The following is a 13,525-nucleotide window of genomic DNA, read 5'->3' on the forward strand; positions in this document are numbered from 1 at the left end:
GATACTCAATTTAGCTTTAGAATAAGTCTAGAATACCGCAAAATGTGGACAATCTGAAAGGGTGTGAATACTTTCTGTTTTTTTTCATTTCTTAATGTTTAAGATCATCAAACAAATGTAAATAGACAAATATAACGCAAGAGAACTTAAAATGCTGTTTTTAAAAGGTGATTTTTAAAAAAACCTATTGAAAGTTACCTGGCCTTCTGTTAAAAAGTAATGGCCCCCTAAATCTAATAACTGGTTGGGCAATCCTCAGCAACTAAAATCAAGCGTTTTCTACTATAACTGGCAATGAGTCTTTTACATCTCTGTGGAGATATTGTGACCCACTCTTCCTTGCAGAATTGTTTGAATTCAGCAACAATGGAGGGTTTTCGAGCATGAACGGCCTTTTTTAAGGTCACGCCACTGCATTTCATTCGGATTCAAGTCCAGACTTTGACTAGGTCACGTCAAAACCTTAATTTTGTTTTTTAAGCCATTCAGACGTTGACTTGCTGGTGTGTTTTGGATCGTTATCCTCCTGCAGAGCCCAAGTGCGCTGCAGCTTTAGGTCACAAACTCACGGCTGAAGATTCTCCTTCAGAATTTTATGTTAAAGAGCGGAATTCACGGTTCCATCACAGCAAGTTGTCCAGGTCCTGAAGGAGAAAAGCAGCCCAAGACCATCACACTACCACCACATTTGACTGTTGGTATGCTGTGCTACATTTATGCCAGATGTAACAAGACGCACACCTTCCAAAAAGCTCAACTTTCATCTTGCCAGTCCATATAATATTCTCCCAAAAGTCTTGGGAATCATTGTTTTTTTTGTTTTTGTTTGAAAAAGTAAGACGAGCCTTTATGTTCTTTATGTACAGCAAAGCTTTTCACCTTGGGCCTCTGCTATGGATACTATTTTTGCCCAGTCTCTTCCTTATTATTGTCATGAACACTGACCTTAACAGAGGCAAGGAAAGTTTTCGTGAGTTCCTTTCTGGCTTCTTGGATGAATCATTGCCGTTTTCTCGGGGGTAATCTTTGTAGGCCAGCAACTCCTGGGAAGGTTAATCCCTTGTTCCATGTTTTTTTCCACATGAAGATAATGGCTCTCCTTATGGTTAACATGAATCCTAAAGCTTTAGAAAGGGCTTTGGTAACCCTTTCCAGACTGATAGATGTCAATTACGTTATTTCTCAACTATTCCGGAATTTCTTTGCATCGTGTCATTTTGTTGTAGCCTTTTTAGATCTTTTGTCCGACTTGATATTGTCGGGACACATTAGGTTTCAGTGATTTCTCGATTGACCAGTTCTGGAGGTAATCAGGCTTGGGTGTGTGTGATCAATGAAAATTCACCAAAAGTTGTGATTAGCCACAATTCATGATTTAACAAAGGGGGCAGGGGTGATTATTTTTTCACACAGGGCCAGGTGACTTTGAATAGTTTTTTTCCTTATTAAATTAAATCATTTAAAAACAGCATTTTAAGTTCACTTGGGTTATATTTGTCTGATATTTACATTTGTTTGATGATAATAAAGCGGAGAAACTATGCAAAAATATAAGAATTTGAGAAGGGGGCAAATTTTCACAGCACTGTAACTCATGTACTCAACGAGCTAAAAATATCTGTGGAAATAATGACTTCTTTTTTTCTGAACCAACAACTAATTTTGTACAGCGCACGGCTTGTTAAAGGTAGCCGTGTGGTGCCTGTTGTATTTTTCAGAGCGAGAAGAAGAAAAAAAAAAAATTACAGCGTTTTTTTTTTGTTTTTTTTAAATAAAAACATTCTGCTGTATGCACTATAGGGAAATCCATATACTTCTGTTACTTGAAATGCGAATTTCATGCACAGTTAACGTAATGATTTTAATCGATGTAAATGCATTGTTTAAAATACAGTTCATACACAAATGTTATATATTATGTTATATATTATATATGTATTATATTATATATATAACATTTTGCAATTGGCATGTGATTGGCATTCCAGACAGGTTTCATCATGTACGACTAGTGTTGATCACGTATGGATTTTGTTTACAATTCATTATTGTTTTGCCATGATTTCAAACCAATTCTCCTGCCCTATAGAGACAAAATTCTTGTTCCCAGGAAAATATTTGGCAAATATATCAAGTCACTGTCAAACTGTACTTCATGAAAGTACAGTATGCCAATTAAGACAACTATTCATCAACATGCATTGTCATACTGTATGTTTAAAAAAAAAAAAAAAAAAAAAAAAACTGTTTTAAACCTGTCCTGTCAGCTGCATGGCCTTGCAGAATGGTGGATCTGTATGCCTTTGTGGTGGAACAGTTTTGCTGTGCAACATGGGAGTTTGAAATACTCCCTCTGCTTATTTAAAAAAAAAAAAGTAAGTATATATATTATTCTGATGTTTATCGAAAATGCAGCCGGACAGAAAAGGGTTTTAGGGGACAGACAGAGGGGCAGAGTGGACAAGAGGACAGGGGTGAAACCCACAGCAGAACAACAGTGAGACAGTCTAGATATTTGAACACAAGTAAGATTACACCAGTTATTTGTAGATTTGGGGGTGGGAGACACCCGGTGAGGACATGCATTAACTAATCAAAAGATAAGAGAGGACAGAAAAGGGACTGGACAGGATGTGGGAAAACGAGCAAGGCAGTGCTACTGTCGAGTGGTGTGGTGGGATTCTTTTTTAGTGCCTAAACACCTGTAAGAACCTGTGAGTTGAAATGTTAGTATAACCTGTGTTGTTATTAGTGATCCCAGCACAAGTAATGAAAGTCTATAGTGTTCCTATCAAACTTATTAGTGAATGAACACCATATAAAATGCATGTTACTCAACTGGTGTACGGAGTTGCTGAACCGGCACATCGAGGGAGGGTGAGCCCGGACAACATCCAGGGGGACGCCACCGATGACCCAGGGAGGTCTCGAGCCTGACCGAAGCGCCCCGACCAGTCCCAAGTGGAGGGGCATGGGCACCGGACCCCGCCCTCCCCACCCAGCAAGCCCCGCTGCCCCCATCAACCCAGGAGAGCATGGGGGGCCCCATCCATCAACAGGGTCCAACGCGGGAGCCAGTAGCCACCCAAAAAAAGTCATAGCTTGCCAAAGCAAGCCCAAGTTAAGCGCCCGTGAGCAAGGACGGGCGAGGGCGCCAAGAGAGGGGAAAGGAAACCAAAGGGTAGGGGGGCGCAGGCCCCAGAAGTCCAACCAAGAGAAATGTGAAAACCCACCACCCACCCTATTACGATTGCAATGCAAACTAGAACTAGCAGACATTCAACAGCTTCTTCCCTCTTGCAATCAACTTCTTAAACAGCTAACCTACAATTCCATTGCAACATGGCAATTGTTTTGTCTTGAGTTTGTTGTCACATTTCTGTGGGGCCAATTGTATATTACTCGTGCACTCACTATAGTAGTCTCACCACGCTGCACTATTTGCATATCTGTTGTTGACCAATACTGGCCACTCATGCCAGAGTAGCATCTGCCCCATTTGCACACTGACTGAGGAGTATCTGCAACATTTGCACAATCAACATTGTCCCAGATTATCGCACTACTATTCCTTGAAGTCTCGGCGCCCTTTGCACAATTGTCATTGCACCAGGCTATTGTTATATTAGTCTTTCAAACTGCTCTAAGTGCTAGAGAACTCTGCATCTTTTTGCACAATTGTTAAAAACAAAAAAACAACAAAAAAAGTTTGTACGGGCATTACCAGATAACTAGCAACCTTTTATTGCTCAGTGCCTCTTTTTGTCAATGTCTTTATGTCTCAAAAGTGTTCTCTGTCTGTTGTCGTACTAGAGCGGCTACCGGAGACAAATTCCTTGTGGGTTTTTGGATATACTTTGCAAATAATGATGATTCTGATTCTGATTGTTACCAGGTCCCTAACTGGCAACCATTATCCCTGTACAGTTATTGTGTGTGGTGGGGTGAAGTGCATTAAATTGGGAGAAACTGGTGGGCGTGAGGCGAGACTGCCATAGGGCAATAATGACCCGCCACCGTCACCCCCACCTAGACCGACCAGCTCCCCAAAGGATATGCAAATGTATGTAGTGCATTAAATATCTGCGGGAGAGAAGCATGGCGGGCCAGAGAGCAGGCCAGAGTGCCGGGACACCTGGCCAAGTGTCCCAGCCCGAGCCTTCCCCTCCCACACAGATGGGTGTATGATGCATTAAAACTGGAGGACCGGCAGAACAGTGAAAGTCTTGTGCCTCCCAAAAAAAAATAATAATAAAAATTAAAAAAAATAATTATAATAATAAAAAACAAAAGGTGCAACCGAATCATGTGCTGGGGCGACCAACTTTTTCAGTTGGCACTGGTGCGACCAACTTTTTCAGTTGGTCGCACCAGTGCTACTAGTGCAAAGGTGAGTGTACAGCCCTGTTACAATGTGGCCTGTGGCAAAAAGGAGTTTGACAAGCGCGTGTGTACCTGGAGTTGGTGATGACGATTCAATGTTGCTTGGCTGTTGCTCTTGACTGGTGATGGAGTCAGACGGTTTTATGCTGTTGCTCAGACACTCAATCTGGAGCTCTGCCTGGCTCCTATGGTACTGCTGGTTGTTTTGAGAGCATGTGGTTGTGGATACAGAATTATGTTTTGGAGTGCAAGCTTCTGTGGTGCTCTCAGGCTCCTTTTTGAGTGTTTCGGTTCCTATGTGGTTCACCAGGACAGCAGCAGCTGAGTCAGGTGTGTCTGTGCAGGGCTTTAATCTGTGCTGTGGGACTCCTTGTACGCAATACTGGGATTCACTGTTATAGTCCAATGGTCCATTTGCTTTGGAATGGTGACACTCATCTGGTAGAATTCCATTATGTTTCCTACAGTTCTGGCAGGGTTGCATGCTGCATTTAGAACCAACTTGCTGTGTTAGGGTGCCCTGTGTTGAAGAGCACCCCTGGGGGTCATCAGATGTACTGCAGAGTTTAGAGTAGGGGCCAGGAGAAGAAGAAGTCTTTTGGAAAGAGGGTTTAGTTTTCACATCCTCTGATGATGTACAAGATTTACACTTGTCTTTATTGTCAGAGTCCACCTGTGCCGATGGCGAGGTGGATGAAGTATTTTGCTTGGTGGACAAGTGGCGCATGATGCTGCACTGGAGGGCGATGACATCCTGAAGCCACTGTTTTGAGACAACAGGACAAAATTTAAGAGTAAATTATATGTAACGTGACCACCTCATGATTTCAATCAATTACAATTCAGAAGGCTCTAATTTGATTTCATTATTTTGAATTTTCTATTTTTTTCTAGAGATTTCTGTTTTCCTTAATTACTATTTTTTTGCAGTATTTGTAGTGATCCAAATTTTTATGGTTAAAATATTTTATTTGAAACAAAATGGAGCTCTACAAAACATGGTTCTCACCATTTCAAAAACCCAACAGTGTTACAATTGTGTGCATTCATATAGGCAAACCTCCTAAGTCCTAGCAAATAAGCATTTAATATTTAAATCAGGCTGTGAGAGACTAATTATACACAGATCAATTTACACATCACTTGCATCAATAACAACAGGCCACGTCACTCTCATGCGTCCGCATTTAAGTTGCAGAATACCAGAGCACTTGCTCTGTGATGTGGTGCCACTGTCACATCAGATGGTCACCTTCCTAAGAACCACAGCCACACAGCCCTAACGCTATAATCAGGGGTACTCAAATACAAATCCTTAAAGGGGAACAAGGAATTTTTCAATGAATCAAAGGTCCATTTATTGGGTTTGGTCAGGCCACAAGCGATAATACAGTAATATTCAAAGCAAAATGTATTTTTTTTTTCCCATTTAAAACAAAATACAAGCGAAAAAAATAACTTCCGTTCTGACAATTAAAATAGAACAAAAAGTGGTGGTTAAGAAGGATTTTTTTTAAAAATTGTATTCTTTTTAAAAAAAAAAAAAAAAACAGTGGAAACCAAACAGTGGAAAGAAAAACAGTGGAAACCACAAAAAGTAAGTAACAATGTACTGTGGATGCCCGCATACTCCAGGTTTGGCACCCAATTGATTCACTTATTTGCTGATTTTTCTTTTTTTACCCCCAATTTTCTTTCATTTTTCTTTTATTTTTTTTTATTTTTGCGGGACGGAACTAATTCAGCTAACACTTATTAGCAGTTTATCCCTGCTTCAAAAATTTTTGGTGTAAGAAAAAGAGAAAAAAAAAAAAAAAAAAGTCTTTTTACAATGCATTTATAATGAGGATCAATTATCTGTGGATTTTCGCAATTCGCGATCCAGCCCAGTCCCTATCCCCCATGAATGGTGGGGGTCCACTGTATTGGGATGGTAAATAAATTACTCCAGTTCTTAGAATACAATTTCTTTGTGTGAGTGTGTGCGCACGCGCCCATGCTTGTTCCTTCTACATTAAAACATTACAGCGATGTTTTTTTTTAAACAAAACAGGCTTACTTCAATGCATCTAACCTAACTATTTTCACTTGCGACCCTAGTGAGGTTAAGCTGTACGTAAAATGAAGATGGGCTGTCGAAAAAGAAACATCCAGGCTGGCATAATGCAACACAGTTCCCGCAGAGTAAGGGAGAAGACAGCATTTTTCTACTCTTCTCAGACAGTGGAGTGCTCAAAAGAGTGAATACAGTGGAGCCTCGATAAAACAGACCCCGATAAAACGGATATTGGATAAAACGGACCGTTTGGGACTGAACAAATGTGTACAAAAATAGTTTCCATTTGTCACTTAAAATGCCGTTCCAGACTTGGCCGCTGTTGTTTACTGGTGCTGTGACGCAATGCAGGCACAGAATGGGACTGACGTATTTCCGGGTCACATATCGTAATTTCTCCCATGAATAATACGCACCCCCAAAGTTGACCTGAAAATTCTGGAAAACCCTTCTACCTATGTATAATACATTTTTGCAATGCATGATTTTGCTTCTACCGATATGATCAAAACATGAAGCATTATCTGTATTTTGTTCGGTTTTTTTTCAAAGAATTATTCTGAAGGGCGGCACGATGGAAAACTGGTTAGAGCGTCTGCCTCACAGTTCTGAGGACCGGGGTTCAATCCCCGGCCCCGCCTGTGTGGAGTTTGCATGTTCTCCCCGTGCTTGCGTGGGTTTTCTCAGTTTCCTCCCACATCCCCAAAACATGCATGGTACATGGTAAAATGCAATTGAAGTTTCTAAATTGCCCGTCGGTGTGAATGTGAGTACATATGGTTGTTTTATGTGTGCCCTACGATTGGGTGGCAACCAGTTCAGTTCAGGGTGTACCCCGCCTCCTGCCCGATGATAGCTGGGATAGGCTCCAGCACTCCCACGCCTTGTCAGGATAAGCGGCTCAGAAAATGGATGGATTCTGAAGTTAAGCACTTGGTTTGAACACTTAATCCTTTTTTAAATTTACTTGCTCTTATTTTGAAATTCACAACCCTACTTTTATTTAGTAAATTAGAAAACACACAGTTGTGCTCATGTTTGATTACCCAGGCAGAATTTGTAAGATGGGTACAATTATTTAAAGAAAACATGAAGGACCAGAAGAAACATTTACTTTTATTTTAATGGTATTCAAATTAAACGGTCAAGCATTTCATAAAAGCATTATCATTAAACAAAACATAACCAAAAATAAATTAATGATTGTTGCTCAGTCATCTGTCAGATTAATTAAAAAAAAAAAAAAAAAAATTCTGTCAGGGTATGTAAACTTGAGCCGCCGCCTTATCGTAGTGGAGGGGTTTGTGTGTCCCACTGATCCTAGAAGATAAGTTGTCTGGGGCTTTATGCCCCTGGCAGGGTCACCCATGGCAAACAGGTCCTAGGTGAGGGATCAGACAACGCACGGCTCAAAGACCACTTCTGATGACGATAAAAAATGGACTCGGGTTTCCCTTGCCCATACGCGGGTTACCGGGGCCCCCCTCTGGAGCCACGCCTGCAGGTGGGGGTCGAAGGCAAGCGCCTGCACCCATGGGGCCCGGCCGGGGACAGCCCGAAAGCGTAACGTGGGTCCCCCTTCCCATGGGCTCACCACCTGTGGGAGGGGCCATAGGGGTCGGGTGCAATGCGAGCTGGGTGGTGGCCGAAGGCTGGGACCTTGGCAATATGATCCCCGGCCACAGAAGCTGGCTCCAGGGACGTGGAACGTCACTGCCCTGGCAGGGAAGGAGCCCGAGCTGGTGTGTGAGGTTGAGAAGTTCCGACTAAATATAGTCTGACTTGCCTCCACGCACAGCTTTGGCTCTGGTACCAGTCCTCTCGAGAGGGGTTGGACTCTCTTCCACTCTGGAGTTGCCCACGGTAAGAGGCGCCGAGCAGGTGTGGGTATACTTATTGCTCCCCGGCTCGGCGCCTGGACGTTGGGGTTCACCCCGGTGGACGAGAGGGTTAGCCTCCCTCCGCCTTTGGGTGGGGGGACGGGTCCTGACTGTTGTTTGTGCCTATGCACTAAACAGCAGTTCAGAGTACCCACCCTTTTTGGAGTCCTTGGAGGGGGTGCTGGAGAGCGCACCCGCTGGGGACTCCATCGTTCTGTTGCGGGACTTCAATGCTCACGTGGGCAATGACAGTGAGACCTGGAAGGGAAGTGATTGGGAGGAACGCCCCACCCCCCCCGATAAGCGGTGTTCTGTGATTGGACTTCTGTGCTCATCACGGATTGCCCATAATGAACACTTGGCACCAGGACAGCGCAGTGCACCATCAACACTGTGTATAGTGGGGATGGAGCAGAGTCTGGGTTCTCTGAGGCAGGCTCTCCTATCTCTGGGGTTGAGGTCACCGAGGTGGTTAAAAAAACTCCTCGGGATTGACTTTCCCTACCCACTGGTCACGTTTTCCTTCTTCACTTGGATAGCCAAAAAAAACTCTTCCCACTGCCTGAACCATTTGTACAACCAAAGGCTACACAATAAACCATCGTGACATCGTTAAATCATATGACAACAAATATACAAGGACGGGAACACCAGCATGGAACAATAGCAAACAACGCCGAATGAACAGGATGTTTGGCTTGTGAGACGTCACAGCGCCGGAAAGAGACGAAGACCGGAAGGCGCTGGACGCAAAAAGCAGAAGGCGCATTCTTCATCATATTTATCAATTTAACTGCCGTATATCTGCTATATAATCACTTTGTAATGGCAGATGTAGTTTGTAAAGGGGTTCTAGAGTCGTCAAGAAAATATTTAAAATCTTTGTCCTCTGACCTTTAATACGATAGAGCTCACAAGCAGCCAACAAAACATTATGTAGCCTTGCAAGCTAGTGCCAGCACTAACGGTTGTACGTAACCATGCCGGCGTTATGTTGAATCATGCTCTAAAGTTTGTGTGTGTGTGACGTAATTTAATTACAATAAAGTAATTTAATTACAGCAAGTTAGCACCCATTATTTCTGTCATGTTGTAACGCTGGTTTGACCTGACTGATTAGAATACATGACCTGACTAGAAAATATTTTTGAAGACACTCAGTACATAGTACACAAGTACATAAAATAAATTAACAAGTCCGTTAAATAGACACATTCCTCACCTTGTGATCGGATCGGTGATCGGTTATCGTTTTTTTTAAACTCGGTGATCGATACCAGCTTAGTTACTCAAGGTGGCAGCGCGTGCATACGCAGCGGCTATTCCAATTTATACGTCAGTGTTTTAATCCGTCTTTGTCATGTCTACATGTTCCAAGGCGCAGATACAGTCGTAAGCTTCTGCTCGACATTGGCAGAACTACTTTTACGGAGTTAAAACGCTACTCTCAGCTACGGAACTCCGGTCTGCTCCAGGTGCCTACAACAGCTGCAACCCCCACTCCTGCGTCGCGCCCAGAGTGGAGGCACCATGAACAGCAAAGGTCAAGAAGCTGGATTACATTCAACTGCTCCGCTCTACCCATAAGACTATGGGAGAGTGCTGTTTTTGTGTTTGTGGAAACATGACTTAACAGCAGCGTTCCAGACAGTGCCATTCAGCTCGACCGGCTAGCGTGCTAACGAGCAGAAAGAACTCTCGAGGGAGGTCAGACTCGCGACAGCGGACTGTGTGTTTACATCTATGACGCCTGGTGCCGGGACGCCATCTCGGTCAGTCAACACTGCTCACCACTCCTGGAGTTTATGGCTCTGAAGTACCGATACATTTATTTACCAAGGGAATTCACTGCCATACTGTTTGTTGAGTCTGTATTCCCCCAAACTCCAGCAATAACAGGAGTGAGGCACTAAATGACCAATACCATCATGTCAGTGAATAGCTTGACGGGCAACCCAGATGCTTTCCTCATCCAAGCTGGGGACTTGAACAATGCTGAACCCAAGGCTGTTTCCTAAACTCTACTCAAACATTGACTTTCCAACACACCGAAATAACACTCTGGACAATGTTTTAGCCCACTGAGAGGGGCCTACAAGGCCCTTCCCCTCCCTCACCTCTGCGCCTCAGACCATCTCACTGTTATGCTCATGCCAGTTTACAGACCACTGGTTAAATTTGTTGTCTTGAGTTTGTTGTCACATTTCTGTCAGGCCAATTATACATTACTCGTGGACTCACTGTAGCAGTCCCGCCACGCTGCACTATTTGAAAAACTGTTGTTATTGTTGTATATACTGGCCACTCGTGTGCCTGAGTAGCATCTACAACATTTGCACAATCGAAGTCCCAGATTATCGCATAACTAGTTACTTTAAACTGCATACATTTCTTGAAGTCTCTGCGCCCTTTGCACAATGGTCATTGCACTGGACTATTGTTATATTAGTCATTTCAAACTGCTAGAGGACTGCATCTTTTTGCACAATTGTCCAAAAAAAATAAAGATTGTATCGGCATTACCACAACATTTGAACCATGTTCAAACAGGCTACCACCTACAACTCCATCATAGACCTTCAGGAGTACACAGAGACTGTTAGTGCCTACATCAACAAGTGCATGGAAGATGTCAGCACCACTAAGTCCATCACTGTCCGTGCTAATCAGAAGCCATGGCTGTGGGGGGAGGTCTGCAGACTACTGAAGGTCCGCACCGCGGATTTTAGATCTGGGGATGAGGAGGGCCCGAGGACAGCCAGGGCCAATTTGTCCGGTGGCATCAGGGAGGCCAAGAGGGAGTACTCCAGGAAGATTGCCCACCAGTTCAGTGACAGCGGTGACACCAGGAGTCTGTGGCATGATATTCACAAAATTATGGACTATAAAGCCTCACCACAGACCTGTGACAGCTCCACCTCCCTGCTAAATGTGCTAAATTACTTCTTTGCTCGCTTTGAGGCACACAACAGCACCCCTTTACACAAGACTCCACCCACTCCTGGTGACCCAGTGTTGACACTGACCCGGGACAGCGTGAGAAGTTCTCTCGATTGGATCAACACACGAAACGCCCCAGGCCCAGATAACACACCTGGTCGTGTTCTGAGGGACTGTGCAGCTGAACATACCTGGTTGTGTTCTGAAGGACTGTGCAGCTGAACTCACAGATGTCTTCGCGGACATCTTTAACACCTCCTTGACTCAGGGTGTTTTCCCCACGTGCTTCAAAGCCACCACCATCATCCCGGTCCCGAAGAAGTCATCTCCCGCTTACCTCAATGACTACCCTCCGGTAGCGCTCACTCCCATCCTGATGATGTCTGCTGTTCATAGACTTCAGATCAGCATTCAATACCATCATCCTTCAACAACTGCTCTACAAATTGGACCAGCTGGGGCTCAACACTGATGTGCAACTGGCTGCTGGACTTTCTGACAGGGAGTCCCCTCTTCCTCACCCTGCTGACCTATGACTGCACACCGACATACAGCTGCAACCTCTTCATCACGTTTGCAGACGACACACCTGTGATGGGTCTCATCAGCAACGGGGTTGAGAAAGGAATGACGCGAGCCACCAGGCTGCACGGACAATCTCTTCCTAAATGTGGAAAAAAACTAAGGAGATTGTTGTGGACTTCAGAAGAGCACACTCCCATCATGCTCCCCTGAACATCAACGGTGCTGCGGTGGAGAGTGTGTGCAGCATCAAGTTCCTGGGAGTGCACATCACAGAGGACCTCTCCTGGACCAGAAACGCCATCACTGGCTAGCGTCTCTACTACCTGCGCAAGCTGAGAAGAGCGAGAGCCCCGACCCCCATCATGTCCTCGTTCTACAGAGGGACCATAGATCACTGTGTGGTACGGAGCCTGCACCGCATCCTGCCGCAAGACTCTCCATCGCATAGTGAGGGCAGCTGAGAAGATCATTGGAACCTCTTTTTCCCTCCCTGCAGGACATTTACAGCACCGCCTCACCCACAAAACCCTCCGCATAGCGGGGGATGCCACCCATCCATCACACACTGTTCAGTCTACTGGCATCAGGGAGGAGACGGCGGAGACTGTGGGCCAGGATTAGCTGACTCAAAAACAGTTTTATTCATCAGGCTGTCAAGAATCTGAACTCTCTGCCCACCTGAACGCTGACGACCCACAAACATGCACATGCACAGACAAAGACACGAGACTCAGGGTCGTACCAGCCACTTTAGCAGCATTGTGGGTTTGTCATCTAATTTATAGATGACTTATTTGCCTTGGTTCTCTGACCTTGATTATGTTGCACACATCACCTGATCTTGATATCTGCACATTCAATTCATACTTTTTATACTGCATACACCACAGTTTTATTAAGCATTTTTATATTGATATTATTTGTAGTCTTTTGTAGCACCGCAGGCCCTTGAGTACCGTAATTCCAATCCTCCGTATGTGATACGCATATTGAATAATTGACAATAAAAGCACCGTGAACCATGAAAATCCTGATCGTGTCAAGCCTAATAGTTACAGGTACATCGCAATAAATTAGAAAAGTGTCAAAAGCTTAATTTAGTTCGGTGAAAGAATGAAATATTTCAATTGTTTCATATATGCACAGTATAATAATTTTGATGATTATAACTTACAGCAAACATAACCCACAAATTTCCCATCTCTAGAAATTATAACATTACGGAACAATCAAGAAACAATGACTTAGAATATAGAAATTTAGGCAGGAATTTGCACTCTGAAAAGTATTTTCCCAAGTGTTTAATGAATCTACATAACGTATGAGTACTGAAATAAATAGACTTTTCTACCATCTTCTAATTTATTGAGATGTACCTGTACATTTGGTCGCACTAACTTCCAATCCTCCACAGCTTCTGTGAGACCTTTGTCTAAATCATCAGAAGCGTGACTGTTGAGGAGGTGTGTCTGAAGAACGCTGCTTTTCACCTTCTACCTTCATATAACAGTATGTCTATGACACGCTTGTCATCTGGGACATACATAATACTAAAACCAAAGTACCGTATTTTCACGACCATATGGTGCACCGTATTAAAAGGCGCAGTCTCCGCTACGGGGTCTATTTCTGTATTTAACGCATACATAAGGTGCACCGTATTATTGGGCGCAGGCATGGTAAAACATACGGTAGCATGCATGCATGCACGCTAAAACAATGTTTTGAAAAAGGCAGCGGG

The 13,525-nt window shown here is 43.8% G+C and overlaps 1 protein-coding gene across 1 annotated transcript in view; it reads right to left on the reverse strand.

The window, feature by feature from the left end:
• Nucleotides 1-13,525, reverse strand: part of phf12b (PHD finger protein 12b) — a 40,524-nt gene that overhangs the window by 20,997 nt on the left and 6,002 nt on the right. Inside the window, exon 9 of the mRNA XM_061681719.1 lies at nucleotides 4,456-5,146. Coding sequence (XP_061537703.1) covers nucleotides 4,456-5,146 — 691 coding nt within the window. The remainder of the gene's footprint in view (nucleotides 1-4,455; nucleotides 5,147-13,525) is intronic.

Source organism: Phycodurus eques, chromosome 7 (genome assembly GCF_024500275.1).
Source record: "Phycodurus eques isolate BA_2022a chromosome 7, UOR_Pequ_1.1, whole genome shotgun sequence".
Taxonomy (NCBI): domain Eukaryota; kingdom Metazoa; phylum Chordata; class Actinopteri; order Syngnathiformes; family Syngnathidae; genus Phycodurus; species Phycodurus eques.